The sequence below is a fragment of the Nylanderia fulva genome, unplaced genomic scaffold (assembly GCF_048542155.1).
Source record: "Nylanderia fulva isolate GAGA-0341 unplaced genomic scaffold, ASM4854215v1 Scaffold29, whole genome shotgun sequence".
Classification (NCBI taxonomy): domain Eukaryota; kingdom Metazoa; phylum Arthropoda; class Insecta; order Hymenoptera; family Formicidae; genus Nylanderia; species Nylanderia fulva.
The window spans coordinates 2,472,463-2,493,075 of NW_028190358.1; the positions used below are offsets into that span (position 1 = coordinate 2,472,463).

Consider the following 20,613-nt stretch of genomic DNA (forward strand, 5'->3'; position numbering starts at 1 on the left):
AAGCTAATCCAGACACGAGACTAACCCTTGTTCATTTTCTTCGCCCTGCGCCCCAAAATTCGTCCACTCTGCTCTTTGATACGTGACCAGGCTCCCGAATCGTTTGTTCACTTTTCCCCTCCTAAATCTCTGTGGATATTACTACGATGTTGCTTTATACGGCATTTTATCCTGGAACATTTTCACACGAGTCATATTTTTTCAGTGAAAAAAAAAAAGTAGGCGTGAGCACAATTTATATATCTTTTATCGGAAACGGATATTCAAAACTTAAGCAATCCACGATGCATACAGCGAATCATTTTATTTAATTTACATTACTTCTCTTTTCTTCTTTTTCCCCTCTTTTTTAATATTTTCATATTTACATAAAAATATAAAATTATTATCGATTAATTTTATTGCCAATTATTGCAGATTTTTATTGAATTAAAGTAAAATCCGCTGTGCTATCTTAATTATATTCATAATATGATTGATAATATATTTAGAAAAAATTCTCCGAGAGATTCCATTTCGGGATACGCGATAAAAATCAAGAAGAGACACTTGACGAGATCGGATTGCGTCACGATACGACAAGTTGCTATCGAGAGATTCAGCTTTCTTTCCTCATACGGCCGTATCCCAGTTAGCCTTTCCGTGTCGCAAGAACACGTCCAATGATCCGAAGACAATCTGGATGGAGAGGCTCTTGATTCCCCGGCGAGAGCTCCCGAGTTCTCCGTACCTGAGATCCCGAGGAAAAAAAAAAATAGGGTACCTCCTCTAATAAATTCCATTAGGCATGGGCTCTTGCGCGTAAGGGCCCCGATATTATGTTACGCGTTTTGACGTGCGCTCTCAATGGGCGCGCATCCATTACGCGCGGGCCCGGTGTGCGACACCGGTCCTGCGAGGTCAGGACTCATTCAAGCAACCGGGACGCGGTCCTTTGGTGGCCCTACCACCGAGCCCGGGTTCCCTTCGCTCCGACGAGGACCGCGCAAACCAGGCGAGCATAATTCGATTCACGAATGCCTCACTTCTTCTTCTACCCGCGCGCTCGCGTCCTTTGTCGCGATGCTCATCCTGGATACCGGATAGCGGCATGCAAGATCCTGCCTTTTGTCAGTGCTCGAACTTACTCCCTCTCCCGGACACTTTCGGTCTGTTTTTATTTATCCTCCTCGAGAGTGAACGATGCGACGAGATCGCTCGCTTCATCTCGCTCGCGCGAACTTCTGAAACCGGCGAGAAGGAACGATGGGGTAAGATCCTTCAAGTAACTGTTCGGGACAATACCCACTCCCGCCGATCTATTAGCAAGAATAACGACGTGCCACAGACTCTTCTGCCTCGATGGCTCTGCAAGGATGAATAGACCGAAGAGAGACTTGAAGGTGAGAGAGAGGGAGAGACAGAGAAGTCTACGCCAACGCTTCATACGTAACAAGCGGATTCTGGGGTTAACAAGTTTCGGCGTTCAGGTAGAAATGCTCGACAAGACATACTATCGATTTCAGGCTTCTCTTCATTGAAATCTCTATCGGCGGAAATTATCGCGGCTCCCTCTCTCTCTCTCTCTCTTTCTCTCTTGACGTTTTGCGATTCGTGACAAAATGAAGGAAGTGTCGCGACTACATGATTTGACTGAAAATGTAAAGTGCCAACGCGTATATATATCGTACATTTAATATTACGCGTTGATTTTGCGCAGTATTGTATTAATTAAAATTTAAATAGCCGCCGTCGGGAAATATTAATAATATAAGGATTCGTGTTTAATCGCCGAATGCAGCGGAGGAATAATAAAAGAATTTCACATTCTGTAATACCAATATGATTATTACCAATTGCAATAATATATCATTAATTTGCTCATCAATTATACTATGCAATAATCAGCTTTTACGTTCATGGTTCGTTCCATTCGCCTCTATCCTAGACAAATAAAAGAAAAGAAGGAAAGAAAGATCTTTTCAAAGTATCTTTCAACTTTTGAAAGCCATGCCCTTGAAGCGTTATACCAGTTTACGCATTTCTATCTTCGTCGATGAACCGATGCGCATTGGTAATAATATCGAATGATACTTTTCCAGAAAAGGAGTGGAAGAGATGGGATGGGGAGGAAGAACGGGTGAGAACGAAATGTCGAAACTGGGAAAGTTCGATCGTAAAAGGGTCGAGTGCTCTTGGGTGAACCAAATCAAGGGACGGAAGGAAAGGGTGAACGAGGGTGGGGAGGTCGCGTAAGCAAAGCACGAATCGAACTTGGTAGCAAACGGGTAGAAGGAAAGGCGAAGGGGAGACGAGCACGCGATTAGACGAGATTGAGAAAGTCCTTTGTCGTCGCATGGGATAAAACTTTTTTTTTCTACCATCTTCTCGCTCTCTTTCTTCATCTTCCACTTGCCCGACTCCTTCATCGCTCTACCTTCCTCTTTCTCTCTCTCTATCTTTTTCCACTCAAGCCGCCTCCTGTTGCGCCCTTTATCGTCCAATAAGATATCAGTCGATGTTCGTTACGACCATCAGAAAAAAAGGTTCTGAACAAGTCCGCCTCATTGGCTGGCATTCGATGCAGAAGAAATAGCTCAAATTTCTCGTCGACTTCCTTCGAACTTTTTTCGAACTCGTCGACACAATACTTAAGTTCGGGTATTCGGAGGCTACTGGCAATCGACTGGTATAATTAATCAATTATTGTCAGAGATGAGCGAACTAATATTTTTAATAGGAGATATATGTATATATAAACATATTAACATAAATTTTTCTCATCACTAAATTATAATATATCAACAAGTAATTATAAATAATATTATTTTTATTTGATTAATTCCAATTGCACTAACAAAAATTCATATTTAAAAATATTTAGTTTATTTTACGAAGTAGAAATAAATATTTATAATAGATATGCATTATTTTTGTTAGTGAGAATCTAACAATGCAAGTTCAACAATTTCAAGTATTATGTCAATAAATAAATTTTTCCCCTTACCAGTTTTAATTGTTGCATTTAAATTAAATGCTTTTATATTTTTATTTATTATTTACATCTACATAAATGAATTGATAGTTAAAAAGTTTAAATTGTTATTGAAATATTTTCACGAGCGGTGATAATGAAATAATATTATACTATAATATCAAAGAGATATATTGAGATAAATAGTAAATTGCAAGCAAAGTATTCTCTAACAGATACATGAATACAAACTGTGTGCGTGTTGCTTGAACTATCTTTCTCTGACCAAAATTTAACTTCGCAACCACTCGTGTTTACTCCAGTATACCTAAAGCTCTCGCCGAATATTGCATTTCACGTCTAACAATATAATCTGCTAACGTTCTCGCCGAGAATACGCTGAATTAAATAGCGTAACAGCCTTTTATACGTTACAAACCCCTACGAATTGCGTCTCTCCAGGCAACTCTCCATTTTTAATATCTCCCGACGATCTTTCCAATCCGTGTGACACATCTGCAAAATCCACGTCGTTGCCTCGCGTATTCGCGTTGACGCTCAAAAGTGAACTTTTGTCGGATTTGGGTTGAAAACAATCCCAGATCGTTCGCGGATAAGGTTTATACATATGTGGCGGTTTTTCCATCCGACATCTATCCACCCCCGTCGGTCGCAATAACGATCGATGCGTTGTGAACCGCATGCCTAATCGTGAGATCGGCTTAACCCTTTGCCAAATGGAAAGCTAGGCCACCTGTCCTGGATTACTTAGGAGTATTATAAGCCTCGAGGCCGCCAGCCGACCTAGATTCTAGGGCGAATCCTCGCGCCGATGTCGATCTGATGCTTTTCTTATCAAACGGCCTGTGTACCGACTCTATTCCAAGCTGATCCATTTATAAAGAGGTCTTCGTATTTTCACAGTCGTCATTTAACTAGCGAAAATAGTTTCGTGAAAAAACGAATACCTGAGAACGAGTTCTTTTTATAACAGTTTCGGGTGGTCGGTTTGAGTTTTATTACATCAGTAACTAATGGCAAACTATAGAACGTAATAAAAAAAACTCGTTTCAGGGAAAAAATGTCAAGGCTAACCGATTCTCTTCTTCTGAAACTTTTGAAAAAAAATCACTCAACATGTTCACACTTTACTAAACGTCGAAATATATAACTCTATTGACAGCTTCGCCGAACAATTAAAGGATTCCATGTTAATCCTAAGTTAAAATTTGGCTTTTCCTTTGTTGTTGCAGGGTGTTTGTTGGACAGTTCGGCACCGCGGGGCCCGCCTGATGTGCCACCCCGTAATCCCGCAATGAGCCGGCTCAACGGAAGACTGCCAGGAAGTCACGCAGCGAGTGATCACGAACGCGATCCCGATCTCGAGCCATCCTGCCTCGTACGCACCCCATCCGGTAACTTCTACAATATACCAAGTGAGTCCGCAAGTAGGGATCGTTAAGTCTGATTTAGTAGAAACGAAGAGTGAGCGGAATATATACGTGGGAAACAACGCTTTTCCCCTTTTTCCTCTCCGTCTATGAATGCCTCGACGAATCCGAAATCGATTTCTTTGTATAAAACGGAAAATCGAGTCGCACAATTTTATTTATAAATTATCATCGCAGTAAAATTATAAACATTGAAAGAAAATTTAACGTAAAATTTTTCATTATTATTTTTATAATTTCTTGAAGCTCGACGATTTTTATATTTTTGTATTATGAAAATTATTAAATGCAAACAAACTGATGGACAAACAATTCGTAGGTAATATTTCAGGTATCTCGTTTATTTTTCCCTTTTATCTCTGTCAAGTTATGCCCTCCCATTATCTTAATGAAGAAGAATATCGACCTGAGAAAATTGTTTCTTTTCTTATGATCAGGTAGTTCTGTCACGAACTGAGAGAGACTATTTTCGTAGTTGTCTTGATATTCTTGCATCCCCGATTTGTCATCTTCTTATAAACATAAATATAAGACTCTCCGATGTTTTTAATAACGCGTCGCGTGATTACCCACGTGAAGTATCCCAATAGAGAAACATCAACATGCATCAATATTTAGCGGACGAGGAGAAGAATGGGAATGTGAGTGTCCTGGCAGGGTGTGTCTTCCGATAACGTCGATGTTTGCGTCAGCCTCGTCGAAAGAAGGCTTAGGCAAGGAACGATGGCGAGTGACATCTTTTGACGAGGGTATATGTCATAATCAGTGATAACCAATGAGGAAGTAAACCAAAGTGGGAAAGGAGACCTCGATAATTTTCAGCTTCTTTTGCGCGGGAGTTCGTATCTTATCGTTTCAAGGTTTTTCAAAGGCCTCTCTGTAAAAGCCATGTGAGGAGATACCTGAAATGTTCCTTTTTTACGAACTTTTCGTACGTCTGTGTTTGCCGAAGGATATCCCGGCGCAGTATTCCTTCGCTTTATCTTGAGAAAGCAAGGCACGTGGTAACTCCGCACCCGGCGAAATGCTCGCGTGTTTCGCGTGAGAAAACGCGGTTCTCTTCACGTGAAATAAAAGTTGGGAATAAAAGCCCGGGGAGAGAAGGTGGAAGGAGGGAGGGAGAGGGTTTGTTGGAGTAGTTAACTTGACTCTAACAAGCCTCGAACGATTCTCAAATTTAGTCGCCGGATTGCATCCGCGGATCGGTCTGATTCGGCTCGCCTAACTTAGCTTTTCACGAGTGTTCTTCAAACTTACACCCGCATAGGCAAATTAATTACAAATTTAATTTAAAGTATCGTAACATGGAGGAATAACATTGCACGCTAGTGGCAACTTTTCAATGGAATTAAAAAAATGTTCGATTCATTCGAAATGTCTAGAAGACGTGAAATGAAAAAAAAGCAATAAAAATTGGCATCGCGAGTTGCGATTGAATACGATGATTCGTGCCACAATTTTGCATTTCGAAACTAACTCGATTTTTTTTTCTTTAGAAAATTTAAAGTTAATGCAAAGTAAAGATAGATAGACGATTTTCATATTTAAGTTCAACTTTAATTTAAAGTATACGTGGAGGAATAACATTGCACGCCAATGGCAACTTTTCAAATGGAATTAAAAAAATGTTTGATTAATTCGATGTCTAGAAGACGTGAAATGAAAAAAAGCAATAAAAATCGCGAACATTGGCATCGCGAGTTGCGATTGAATACGATGATTGGTGCCACATTTTTGCATTTCGAAATTAACTCTATTTTTTTTTTACTTTTTTTTTTTTTTAGAAAATGCATTCTCTTTAGAAAATTCACAGTTAATGCAAAATAAAGATAAATAGGCGATTTTTATATTTAAGTTGAACGACTATATTCGAATTAATTCAACGTTACGACGAAGAACAGTCGCTTGACGGTTTCAACTTGTCCTACGTCGTACCACCGAGCGTACTCGAGGAAAGAAAAGGGGCGTCTTGCGGCGACATTTTCCGAGGTACTCCAACGCGTCTGATATCGACTATACGAAGAGAAAACAACGGAAGTGAAACCTAACCGTTTCTACGTATAAAGTGTCCCACTCGGAAAGAGTGTCCGGCACACAAGAGTGTTCGTGCCCCTTCCTCTTGTTTAGCTCGTCGTAAAGATTTTTCAAATTCCACGGTCAGGCGCCGGGGGTGACTTTTCCACCGATGCGTCTCTCAGGGTGCATATCCCTTGCGTCATTTTTCTAAAGCAAAGGCTAAACCGTTCTCAAAGGTTTTCCTGAAAGCTACGAGATAGCTCGACTGGTGATTTACGATCCTTCGACATATTGACTGCCCGGTTACGACATCGCCTGACGTTTATGACGGTCTGCATACTGTTTAACTCCTTTTATAGCTGAGATTTCTCTTTCCCAGAGGCCATCTTGTTCACTCATATTCATTTTCTGAACGAAACGTGGACCTATCTTTGTTACGGTTGTAACTTGCAGAATGTGTATATAATTGAAAAAGGATTTTTACGAACGTAAAAGAATTGCGTTACTTAAAGTACATTAATCTATACGTTTGTTCCGCACATCTTTTGCAATTGAGTTATGTATTCACATAAAGTAACTGTCAAATTTTTGGAACCCTTTGTACGTCGTATATTTTTACGTGGCGTTAATAATTTATTTTTTTATCTCGATTCTTCATACTCGATTTACAATATTAAAGAGAGAAGAAAATATATAATTGTTTAAATATTAATTGTATATTTCCTTTTTATTGCATATATATATTTCATATCTCTAAATTATAAAAATTGATCATTAAAGTGATCTGAAATCTTGAAGAAAATCTATTTTACTAATCAGGAGCACAAAAGAATATATTTTACCCTCTCTGTAACACTGGAAAATATATATCATATATTACTTGAGAAAATTGTTTTCGCTGCTTTCGATTGAATCATATACATACTTAACTGAAAATAATCGCACTACGAAAAAATGTAAAATCTCTCAGATGATTTAAATGCGACCAACGAAAACCCCAATCTTATACACATTGACATTCAACCCTGAGATATTCTTCGCGCGAGCGCATCGTCCACGGTAAATCACGTGGCAGGTCGCCAATTAGAGATTTCTCGCCGGCGAACCGCCGATTAGCAGATATTCCCCTCTAATTCGATTCTGGGCCACGGGGGGTTCTCGTCTCGTGTGCCTAAGCGCTCCGGAGGAAAAAAAAAAGAGAAAAGCACCCTCCGGCCAGAGAGCGGAGAGAGTAACCCCCGAAATCACCGTAATCACGGATATCTGCCTAAATGGCATAATCACCGGATTTCGGCGGGACCGGAGCGGCAACACCTGCAATTAGCGATGGCTTCGGGGGTCAGCGGCTCAGGCCGGGCCCTTTTCTTCCCACGCCCGCGTTTTACTCCGCATCGCCGTGGTATGTGTAAAGGTACGGAGCGGATTTCTCTCCCCGTAATATAAGAAGAAGAGACAAAAGCTGAAGTAACAAGCTCTCTCCCTCTTTCTCTTTATCGAGTATCTCGAAAATGGGGTTTCGTGAAGCAGCCTCGAAAGGGGCTAAGTGTCAAGAAACAACAAAGCTCGAACTCGAATGCCGCCTCTGCGCGCGTAAACGTGCAAAGTGGCTCATTAATATTCAAAACGCTGCCGCGGAGCGCTGCGTTTTAAATTGCGCATCGTGCCACCGCGCGCGATATCTCGCCGCACGGATAGCCGGGTTAAACTTCTAAAATTAATTCGGGGCTTCGTTACAAATGTAAATACATTTCAGTCGCGTTTATTTCTATTTTATCAGTCATTATACGCTCGGCATTGAATATTCAATTCAGATTTACTTTTTTTTTTTCTTTTCTCCCTCGCGATATTTCAGCTAATCATAAATGTTGTACGTTTCGTCAATTTGCGCGGCTGAAAATAAATTTAAACACGCGTTTTATATACCCCGGAATAAAAGAAAAACTATGTATATTATCGTCTCTCACTAAAATTATATAATATATATATATATATACGCGTATACTATATTTTGGCAGGATATCATACGCGAGAGAGAATAGCAACGTAATAGAATTTGTGCGATTCCGCCATTCCACGTTGGAAACTTGTATTAGAGAGGTTCCCTTGGTTGAGGATCAACGCGTTAATACCACTCGTGCATGTTGTTGCGAATGTGATCTCTCAAACCACCATCATCCACCGCTAATCATCAGTACTGTCGTCGCGACAATCTGCCGAAATATACCCGATGTCTCTTGTAGCAGAATATTGCGTCTCGCAACTTGTGCAATCGCTCGAGAATTATTCAAGAAAATTGAAAATAAAGAGAAGAAGACTTTCGCTCCGTAAAATGCGCTGTTCGATCGAATTAGCTTCGTTCGAGAAAAAATAAAAACTTGTTACGATACATGTACTTTCCCCGCCCTTTAAGACCCTCCCTGGTGGTTTTATAAAACCTATAAAAAAAAACAAAGTTTCTCCCTTCACGCGCGACTCGCTGTTCCGTTCGCTTGAAATTCAAGCCGAAACCGCGATGAATCATATACTTATCGATTCAACAGGAGAGCCGCGAGACCACCGCGTCTTACCTTTTTCTTTTGCTTTCACGCACATGCGGCGTGTAGAACGGAACGGACGGAAAGACGTTCGCGTCTGGCATCACAAAGAACGTCTGATGGTCGTTCACCGGGAAAAGTCTCGCGCTGAAAATGAAAGAATCGACACGTATCGTAATTTATTTAACGGCCGACCACGCCCCGCGCTCATCGAACCTCCGCGGTTAATTATACGTTCCCCGGTAATCGGAAATGCTGCGTGCGAGGATAAATGTAAGCGAAGGGGTGTCATTATCCCGTCGAATTGCGACGGTGAACATTTTTAACTGCATTTGACTGCTAGATGTAGAGAGAATCCACGTCACTACCTGCGTTAGTAGTGCGTGCCGTCTATTAGTAGGCTCTAACGACATCATTTACCTCCGGTGAATCAGTTAGCTCGGATGGAGAACGGTTAATCCTGAACGCGGAGAGGTCTTTTAAAGAGGAATAATCGCGTATCCTCGCGCGCAAAAAAAAAAATATATATATATATATATATATATACTAACTTCCGCGTATTTACAACGCTTATAACGCGATTTCGTATGCAGTACGTAAAAATGTAAATTACATCGCGTTGAATTGCATTTACATTTTCGGCGATGAAAAAACTTGACGGGTGGAGGCGCCGTTTCCCACGAGAAATTTCGCCGATCTGTCAGACGCGAATGCAACAAACTATCTTCATCGTCTCATCTTTCGTTTCTTCTCCCTTCTTGCAGAGATACCGAAGAATGAATATAACAACAAGAATCAGTCTACGGGGAACAGTCCAATAAAGGTGGAGCTCCAGAACAACATGGACAGGTAAGAGCCGTACGTGCCGCACGTTTACCGCGTATAATATTTCTTCTCTTTCTCTTTCTCTCTTTATATATCGAACGGCGAATTGTGTCGTCGGTGAATGAATTGAAGGCTTCGAGGTGCGAGCCGAAGAAACGCGTGTTTCGAAAACCTCGGACAGACGGACGATGGCGATCGACTTCTACGTCGACCTCCGTCTTTTTCTTCGCGCCACTCGATAGATCCTCATAAATCATCTATTCAGCCGACGCGCACAATGAGTTAATGTTTGAGCGCGGGTTGTCATCCCTCGAGGGAGAGACCGTCCGCGCGTGACTGGTTTCGCCGAGGAAAATCGCCGGTCCTTCAAGTCCTTATACGACACATTCGCCACAGATCCTTGAGGAATGCTCTCTTTCTCTCTCTCTCTCTCGTTGTGAGAGACTCGCAAAACGGTCGCCGCGTATTTACGGAAAACGAACTTCTTTCGGAAAGTGGACACAACGGAATTTGATATCCGACGTTAGCATCCCCGGGAGCGAACGGATTCGCGTTCTCTCTCTCTCTTTCCAGACTTTTGCAACGCTATGCAAATTTACATAAATGACATTAGCGCGCGCTCGAAAGTCGACGACGAATTATTTTCCAGAAATTGAATTAAAAAAACGATATTGATTTAATGCGAAATAGAATAGAAGGATAATAGAGAAAGGATAATTTGATAATGAACAATGCTGATTAGTAGCCGAGCTGACATTTAATTTCACGCGATATATACATATTTTCATATTTTTCTATTTATTATTAGTTCAACATAAAAAAGAATATTATATAAAAAAATTTTTTAACTTGATATATTTATAGGTATGAAAAGAGAGAAATAACATATGATCGAATATTTTTTTAAATTTGTGTAAAAAAATCAATACGTTTCACTTAGCTTTATTAAAAACTAAACCAACGAAGTATGGTGAAAATGTAAATGTGACAAAACCAAAGAGTTAACATTCAAAAACGTCGGATATTCCAATATTGAAACTTTGTAACGAATAAGTCAAACACTCGGTTAAACATTTCGACATCGGGCTGTAAAATAGAAAATTCAGAGACCTGGAAGTTTCACTCGGAGAACTCCAAATCGTCCGCTTTTATTTTGTTTGCGCGATAGAGAAAAAAAATGCGCGTCCAATCCGCGTAGAATCAACAGCGGAAGAGAGGACGCGCAGCCCTGGAGAGGAGGACGGTAGACGCTCGTTCTAGGTTCTCGTTTTTTTCATTATCACGCGGTGCAACGAAAGCAAACGCGTTTTCCCGCTCGCGCTTCAGAATCCGACGGTTGCGTTTAAATATTTTGGTTAGACATTTGTGAGTTACTTGGAAGCGGCGACGGTGGCGGCAACCGTTCACTACAAACACACTCGAGGACTGCTGCTTTTCTATGGGGATATGTAACGAGCGAGAATACATTGCGAGTTTCTCGAACGCCACGGGAGAGAAGGAAGGAGAGAGATAGAGAGAGAGAGAAAAAGAGAGCCGCAACTCTCTACTATATAGCGAAACTCCGAAAGTTCGACTCCGAATGTGCTTGAAAACTATACTCAAGTGCCGAATTCCTCGACGGTGTTTCTCTAATTACAACGGCGGCGCATCGAGAAATTATGTAACCCCGTGTAACGATTCGACTCGGATTGTTATCTAACTTTTCGGATAAAGCAACGGGATAAAGATTAATCTTCGACCGCTAACGAGCGGCCGGATAATCGTTAATGACGACGTGTGTTAAACGAATCTGCTACCGACGGTGGAGGAGATAAGGGTTAGCTAAGGAGGGGAATCGAAAATTTAAATGGGTGGCCGGCCACTATAAATCGACCTTCATCGATTTTCAGGGTACCTTTACCTTACGGGCACGCCCCGTCGATGATCCCGATGAGGAGACAAAGCATCCGCTGTCATTTCCGCAAGGGAATCGATTGGTGCAGCTGGAAACTAATTGCCATAGTAGTAATTATGCTCTCGCTCTGCTTGACCGCGGCATTAACCTACGTCGCAGGTAATTATTCGCATATTGCATTCCGTACGACAGTTTCTTTGCTCCGTCAGCCATCTATCTTCTATATTCTATATCAGATATAATTGTAAACTTAAACAAAATTATAACACAGATTTAAAGCTTCTATTTAAAAGCATACGTCACATTTTAGCAAGATTATGGATATGTCTCGTAAAAATATCTCAAATTTATATATTCTAGTCTATTTTTTATTCTTCTGTTGTCTGCGAAATACTCTTGAAACACTACGAAGTAGAGCAAGATAATAACAAGATAACTTCCGCTAAACTAACACCGTGTGCAATCCTAATTGATTCCTCATTAAGCGTCCAATTTAGTGAACTGGTCGTACCAAGGCACAAAGGCGTGCACGGTCCTGGTGGGCGAGAACACGGACGCGAAGCCATCGTCGAACGAGGCGAACAAGACGTCCACGTCATCCACTGTAACGTCGTCGCAATCGGGTAGCAGGACGCGGCAACCGTCATCGTCAGGAGGTAGGATTATCACGTCGAATAGCATGTTGTTAGATGATGTCGTATACAGCCGCAAGCGTAGGAACGCATTTAACGAGCATGCATTGCACCAAAGTGTCGCACCATCATCCCCTCGTGACTCCGAGGAGTCGTCCTCGACCCCAAGTGTCCTTGGGACCGAGACCTCGGGGTTCGAGCAGCGATCGGTTCCGTTGCATGACGAGTTCCCGGGTAAGATTGTGCATGATCGGGAGCATGAGGAAGGGCCGGTGAAGGAAGCTGTCGTGAATGTCTCGGCCACTACTACTAATTACTCGCACGATCATACTGTCGATCATCTCACCTCTTCGTCCTCTGTCTCTATCGACTCTGGTCGTTCGTCCGCGTCAACTTCCGAATCCAATCGCGAATCGTTCTACGATGATAAAGTGTCCGGCGCGACGTCCACGCGGCCTCTCGTCGAACTTTTCCCGGTCGTCGACGAAAACGCTGTTGATGCGCTCGAGAAATCGACGACGCGAGAAGAAGGGCACGTTGCCGCGAAACTCGTTCGCGATGATTACGCGGATTTCGAGAACACCGGCACGTCCGAAAGTTCGGACATTGGCAAAAGCGGAGACGGTATCGAGACTACGACGTCTGCATCCGACGCGGAGTCCCCGAAACTTGGCGCAGATAGCAGCGATTACGACCGAGTAGTTGGCGAAACTATAGAAAATGACAGCAACGTTTCCCCCGCCGATTATAACGGTAATATAGACGCTGCCGATAGCATTGTAGAAGCCGTAACAGAGATACGCTCGATTGAACTAACGGAGGATCAACGATTGAACGTAAGTAATTTCTATACGAGCGAACGGTTAGTTTCTGTAGAAGTGGAGCAAAACGGAGTAGACGCTGTAGATAGCACGATTTTGCCTAGTATAAACGTAGATGATGAACAAGCATTTCATGCATTGTTAAATAACGACGGGAAAATTGAAGATTCTAAGGAAGATGTGATCTTTCTCAGAGAGAAGGTTGAAGTAAAGCATTACAATAAGTCCGAAGAAAAAAATAACTCGAAAACAATAAATATAGCCACGAAATCGATAGAATCGATAGAATCTCAGACGTCGAACATTGTAAAAGAAACCCGAGAGCTGTCTCAGGAATCTTCGTCGTCCGAGTCCGAAGTCTCGTTCAATATCATTAACGCTCCCGAACAGTCCGAGGAACTTCAGAAAGATTATCCCGTACCGATCTATAGCTACGGACAGGACGAGGTAGAGATTGTCGATCTTCATCACAAGAAGCGACCAATTGCAACTGTAGAAACAATAGATTCTCCTAAATCATCTAATTCTAAAATTCTTGAAAACGACGCGAAGTCCAGCGTTGTTTTCCAAAAGGAGCGAACTAAAGATAAAAATGATCCACGAATTATCACGAGAGAGGAAAACGTCGACGAGTTTCTTCGGAAGTTTGAAGAGAAGTTCCATGAAGCGACTGTCGAAGCTAACGAGCCTGTTGAAAACTCCTCGTCGATTAGAACTAATTACAATTTACCTTCCACGAATATTCCGCATGAAGCGGTGCACGATTCATCGGGTAACGCGTCACCCAGGTTTCCCTCTAATACGGATCATCTGTCTAACTCGCCGATCACCCAACGAATACAAATCGTGGAGGTGCCGGTGTACCGCGACACTCATCCCGGCTCATCATCATCATCCTCATCTTCATCGACATCTTCACCGCATCGAGTGCTCATAAATGTAACAATTGCCACCGAGGATCCATCTGCCGCTTCTTCGAGACCGCTATACGTTCTCTCGGTGTCGGTGCCGACGAAGGACGGCCACTTGTCCGGGATTAACATTGATCAAACGCAGGTGCCGCCTGCAGAGAGCATGAAAAAAATCCCTGCTAAGGACGCCGAGTCGATAAACGCGATCGATTCGCGATTACCGCCGCCGCCACAACCACCTGCCTCGCCTCCGGCGCCCATCTGGGCCGGTGGCGAGTGCGAGTGCTCCTGTCCGTGCATGGGCTCGTCCTCTGACGAATGGGACAATTTTTCAGCGATCGACGACAATTTGGAGCGAGAGCTCGAGAGCATTAATGCCACTCTGTCAGTCGACGAATTCCTAGAGTCCAGGGAGGATTCGGCGAACGGGAGAAAGCAAGATGTGGAATCAACAGCGAAAGATTCGGCCAACGCGACGATTTCCACCACCGAAAACTATTATTCGTCGTCGATGGACGATACCTCGAAGAATAGCGAATCAATCGACGGGATTTCCACTTCGACTCACGAGCCAGAAGTAAGCACCGATCTGTGGGCTTGTTCGGGGAGTACTGCCCTCCCCCCCGAGCCTACTATATTGATTCTCGAAGGTGAGGCCACGTTTATGATTGTCTCTTTTTTCTTTTTTCTCTTTCCGTTTCATTTTTTCCTCTACATCACTTTCCTTCGAACACGTCTACTTTCTCTCTTTTGTCTTTGCTCACTTTTTTGCTTGTGTTTACTCGTGAATTTGTCAAATGCATTTACATTGATTTGCTTATATTGTAGTGATTAGTTGTATTTTAGTGTAATTTGTAGTAATTGCAATGTGCTTTGTGACAACATTGGTGGCGTTATTATTTAAATAGCATGGGTTACTGTAGTATTGACATAATTTTAAGTCAATTCCTGTGCACGAAATGTCACAATTAAATTGTCGTTAGTGATTTTTATACCGATAATGTTCTACAAGAGTAATCAGTAATCAATTTATTATTTTTAGAAGAAAATTAGTTGTTGATCCAATGATTGTGAGAAATAACGGAATGTGTATTGCGAGAGAATTAACTAAAAGTATGAATTAAATAATACGTTTAAAACGAGAGAAAAAGATGTAATATACTCAAAATATAAACACGCATAAGCATTCATCCATTAGCCCTGAGAATATTTTTAACCATCGGGTAACGTAATCTTGATACCTCGTTAACACAAAATTAATGCCAAATTTTTTTCTTCTTTAAGAAATCAGCTGTTCGATACAATCTATCGCAATTTAGGCAACACAAATTATCCGTTGACCGTAGATAACTCAATTAATCAGATTAAAATCTAACGACAATCCCGAGTTACATTACCCGATAGCTCAATCAGGTTCGCGATCGTACGCCGTGTTTTCTGATCACGATGCCCGGACTTCGCAGGTGCACGAACCTTCCCGGCGCGGTCCTTTCCGCCCGATGGGACGACCTTCGCTCAGGTCGGTTTAGGGCAGAAGCTCAGCAAGGAGATACCGCCGTACGGCTACTGGAACATGCAGTTCTATCAATCGGAGGCCGCCTACGTGCGTTTCGACTACAGCATCCCGCGCGGTGCCAGCATCGGCGTGTACGCGAGAAGGAACGCGCTGCCCACGCACACGCAGTACGATCTCCTGGAGGTTCTCAGTGGTTTCAAGGCTCGGACCACCAGGGCGTCCCATGTTAGTGTTATTGTATGTGCCACTGCCCTATTTTTATTTCACTCTCTTGTCAATAGTCTCCGGTAGACTATTTTTTTTCATTTTTTTACTCACCCCGTAGCACAACTGTGAAACTTACGCATGATTCGATTAGATAATGTACTCACGCGACCGCTTTCTTCACAGCCCTCGATTAAAAAGGAAGTAACTCAGTACATGGAGCCGGGACATTGGTTCCTCTCGCTCTACAACGATGACGGGGATCCTCACGAAGTTTCATTCATTGCTGTTATCGCCGAGGATATGACGCATAACTGTCCGAATGGTTGTAGTGGCAAGGGCGAGTGTCTCTTAGGTCATTGCCAGTGCAATCCTGGTTTCGGTGGCGAAGATTGCAGCGAGAGTGTCTGTCCTGTTCTCTGCAGTCAAAGAGGTGAGTTTTATTTTACTATTACTACCGAAAGATATCTCTAAATTAATAAATAATCAGCTCTTATTTCTTTTAATTATATTCTTGAATATTAAAAATAATTTACATCTTTTTTTCTATATATATTTCTTATATTTATGCATCATATTATACGTGCGCTATTATATTATTGCACAAATATTGAGAAATCCGCGATAATAGGATTCAGCCGTTTGGTTGAAATAATATTAAATTGAAAAATCTATATTGGAATTTTAATAAACTTCAAAAATCGGTTATTGGTTACGAGTTTGATTAAAATCCTATTGAAACAGGAAGAAATAACGATTGGGAAGTTTTTCAAGCGATTAAAAAAATCAAGCCTGGTTACGGCTTTGTATATTGATTTCTTTTAAATAGAAATCAAAGCCGATTATACGTTTCACTTGCTTCGATATTGCATTTTTGCAAATAATCGCGATACCTGCTAATTTCTCGTTACTTAACATACCAATTTTTTCTACTTTCCTAGTGCTCTTGATAATCAAAATATATTTACATTTGCAAAATGAAAGAAAGTAGAATCGAATTCGAAAGTAAAATATGATATAACAATAACTCAATGCAATTTCACGACTTCTGATAGCATCTGATAAATCGAATCACAACTATTCTACGTATGTACCTATAGAAAGTGTCTTCGGCGACAATTTTGCTGTATTGCCGTTGAATTTCAATTGTTAAAAGTTTCCGTTCTTTTGAACCAACTTTACGAGTAAATAATTCCACGTCAAATAATTTTGTCGCACCGATTTAGGCGAGTACATAAACGGCGAGTGTCAATGCAATCCCGGCTGGAAGGGTAAGGAGTGCTCCCTGCGACACGACGAGTGCGAGGTGCCCGACTGCAACGGGCACGGTCACTGCACCAACGGCAAATGCAACTGTGTACGCGGCTACAAGGGGAAGTATTGCGAGGAGGTTGACTGTCCGCATCCGACTTGCTCGGGCCACGGTTTCTGCGCCGAGGGCACGTGCATCTGTAAAAAAGGTTGGAAAGGAGCCGACTGCAGCCAAATGGACAAGGAGGCACTGCAGTGCCTGCCGGACTGCAGCGGTCACGGAAACTTCGATCTCGAGACCCAAACCTGTCTCTGCGAGCCGATGTGGTCCGGTGATGATTGCTCGAAAGGTGAGCGAACATATTAACGAATGTAAAATTATATAATATTATTACTTAATAATCGAAAATCGATATATCGAGCATTTTTCGCGCAAAAAATTCATATTACAAAAGAATTATTGTTTTAAATTTTATCCGACAGATTGTAATTTCATCTTTTCTTCTATTTTTCTCTTCACATAGTCTCGAAAACGATTATTTTATATTTATACTCAGCTTATATATTTCTATGTTTTTTAAATAATTATAAGAAAAATGTGTCTTTCAGAACTAACTACGACAAATATAGCTGTATCAATCTTCGATGTTAATTTAGAAATCAGAGATATTGTTAACTGGGGGCTGTGACCGCGATATAAATTGGGTTAAACATATCGAGATCGATACGCTCGTGTACTCGTTTTGTACCTTCGTAAAATTGATGATTCCTGTGTTTCCAGGTGTCAGAAAGATGGCGACAGAACTTACGAAGTATATCATTTTCACATTCTCTTGATTAACTATCCTTTTTTTCTCGTAGCTTTTATTCACTTGTGGGACGATCGTCGCTTTACTCCCGGCTTCTGAGTGTCGCTTCGAGACTAACATTTCGCGTCCTCTGAAACGAACCAGGTGCTTTTACAGTTTCCTGTTCCGCTGTTTCAGAACTGTGCGATCTCGATTGCGGTCCTCACGGGCACTGCGTGGATAATGCCTGCGATTGCTTGCCAGGCTGGTCCGGCGAGCTTTGCAATTTGAAGCAGTGCGACCCTCGCTGCAACGAGCATGGACAATGCAAGAACGGCACGTGTCTATGCGTCACCGGATGGAACGGAAAACACTGCACGATGGAGGGCTGTCCAAATTCCTGTTCCGGCCATGGACAGTGCAGGGTGACGAACGACGCGCAATGGGAGTGTCAGTGCTATGACGGTTGGGACGGCAAAGACTGTAGCGTGCTTTTAGAGCAGAATTGCAACGATGGACGAGACAACGATAAAGGTACATCAAATTAATTTAATGATTCAATATAGAAAGCCGATTATTATATAATCGTATAATACTTGTTACTGTACAATCTATACGTTTCATTTTAAGATCGAGTCATTGAAATATCAGAGAATGGATATAGTGTAAATTAAAATTTTGCAATTGCATTACTACTTATACTTGAAATATTCGAAATTCAGCAACTAATGCAAAAATTCATCAATATAAGTGCATTACTTATTTTGCGACCTTAATGAAGAATAATGAAACTTTCAGATGGTCTCATCGATTGCGCCGATCCGGAATGTTGTTCCAATCACATATGCCGCAGCAGCCAGCTGTGTGTCTCAGCGCCCAAGCCAATCGATATATTGCTACGGAAACAACCGCCCGCCATTACCGCTTCCTTTTTCGAGAGAATGAAGTTCCTAATCGACGAGGGCAGTCTGCAGAACTACGCTCGTCAGGAGACTTTCAACGAGAGGTAAGTTCGTCGTCGATCGTCGCGAGACTTTCCCCTCTTGTCCTTGCGACCAATGTCGTCGTCATGATCCTCGTCGTCTCCGCGTTGAATCGTTAGCGAAAATTGTCCGTCCCGATGTCGATGTTGCGTCTACCGTCTGCGTGTCTCTGAGTAAAGAAGTAAAATAGAAGATTCAACACACATGTGCGATCAGGAGAAAATGGCAGCATAAAATAGGAATACACTAGCCACTTGGCGATATCACTTGTGTTCACCACTCTCCCCTTTACATATGGATTTCTTCAAGAGTGTAGAATTAATTTTTTCTTGGCAAAAGTTTTATTAAACTCTATTTCTCTGTAATTCCTTATTGAATTTTACATAAAAATTTAGTTGATTTAAAATCCAATTTCTGAGATGTTTAATAGCCTACTACAATTTAGAAATTAATATGATGCCTTGACATTGTTTTTTATTAAGATCAAATTTATTTTCTAAATTAAGCAAAAAATCCCTATATGATAAAAAAAAGTGCATGGAGAACCTGTGAAAGTCTGTATAGAGCGTGAATCGCAAAGGTCGAGAAAGCTGCATGCTCGATGGGACTAACGGTTATTAATAATACGATTATAGTCAGTCCCTTTGACTCGAGCCGGGAGCCGAATCGATTGAAAGATTAGTAGTTGGACAAAGCTGATCGATCTTTATTTTTAACTAAAGCGGGAAGAAACGCGCACACATAGAAGGGTCCTAGGCTCTTCTCTCGCAAGAATCCGGTAATCTTTAGCTGCCTTTACGCGCATATATTACAAGATACACGCATACCCCTGTATATCTCTCTCTTTCTTTTTCTCGCAGTACACGTGTATTACCGTACAGACAGAATACAGACACGAGGATGCATATACATAGATTTCAATATATTATATCTGCGTTGTTGTGACCCGTGTGAAATCACATCCCAACAGTTTTCTACATATGTTTTGTACGTACGTGTGCGCGAGCGTGTGCCCTGCACTAACCCCTTTCTCCCCCTTCCCTTCCACTCCCGTCCTTTTCATTTATCCATGTATATTTCTCTTTCTCTCTCTCTCTCTTTCTCTTCTCTATTCTTTCTCTATCTATGCCAGAATCTTTATCGCAGTCCCTTACGATCTATCTCTATCGACATACCAATCCAACCCCTTTTCGATTCTTTTCCCTTTTTCTCTTTCTCATGTCTGTCCGAGTGAAGCTTGCGTGAATGTGTGAGTCCATGTTTAAGCCTCGAGCTTTTCGCTCTTCATGCCGACTAAGGGGGTGGGGGACTCAGGGAAGGGGGTTATATACAATAACCGGACAGTTTTTTCTCCCCGACGCGTCAGGTCTATCGGAAGGGACCGGCAAATTCTAATAATCCCGAGACGCGACGTATCGAAATTCTTCGTAAAAGCGGAAAGTTTTCCTCAAACTCCTTTATATTTTTAGTCCCACCTTTGAATATCCTTTGCTGCTTTTTTTCTATTTCTCTCTCTCTCTTTTTCTTTCAATCTCCTTCATCCCTTTGACGAATCATTCTCGAGATCCTGCGTCCTCCTTCTATTTTCGCCTTTAATCGCATCATTTTAACTCGGCTCTGTTTTATCCGTGCTGCCCGGTCAGTATGTTCTGGAATCACTTCAACACAAGGTAAGAAAACCAGACATCGATAAAGCTCGATTAAATGAACGAGGATCCGTAATAAGATCCGTCGTAGCGGTAATAAGAAACCTGCTGCTGTTTGATAATATTTTCGTGCATTTGGTATCTCTCTCACGTATGTGTACATAAAAATACATCCTGCATCCTGATCA

At 41.8% G+C, this 20,613-nt stretch overlaps 1 protein-coding gene across 1 annotated transcript in view; it reads left to right on the forward strand.

The window, feature by feature from the left end:
• Positions 1–20,613, forward strand: part of Ten-m (teneurin transmembrane protein Ten-m) — a 521,036-nt gene that overhangs the window by 485,247 nt on the left and 15,176 nt on the right. Inside the window, 10 exon segments of the mRNA XM_085484047.1 lie at positions 4,207–4,389; positions 9,719–9,803; positions 11,669–11,832; positions 12,159–14,687; positions 15,501–15,790; positions 15,944–16,190; positions 16,984–17,358; positions 17,995–18,330; positions 18,595–18,802; positions 20,423–20,449. Coding sequence (XP_085340173.1) covers positions 4,207–4,389; positions 9,719–9,803; positions 11,669–11,832; positions 12,159–14,687; positions 15,501–15,790; positions 15,944–16,190; positions 16,984–17,358; positions 17,995–18,330; positions 18,595–18,802; positions 20,423–20,449 — 4,444 coding nt within the window.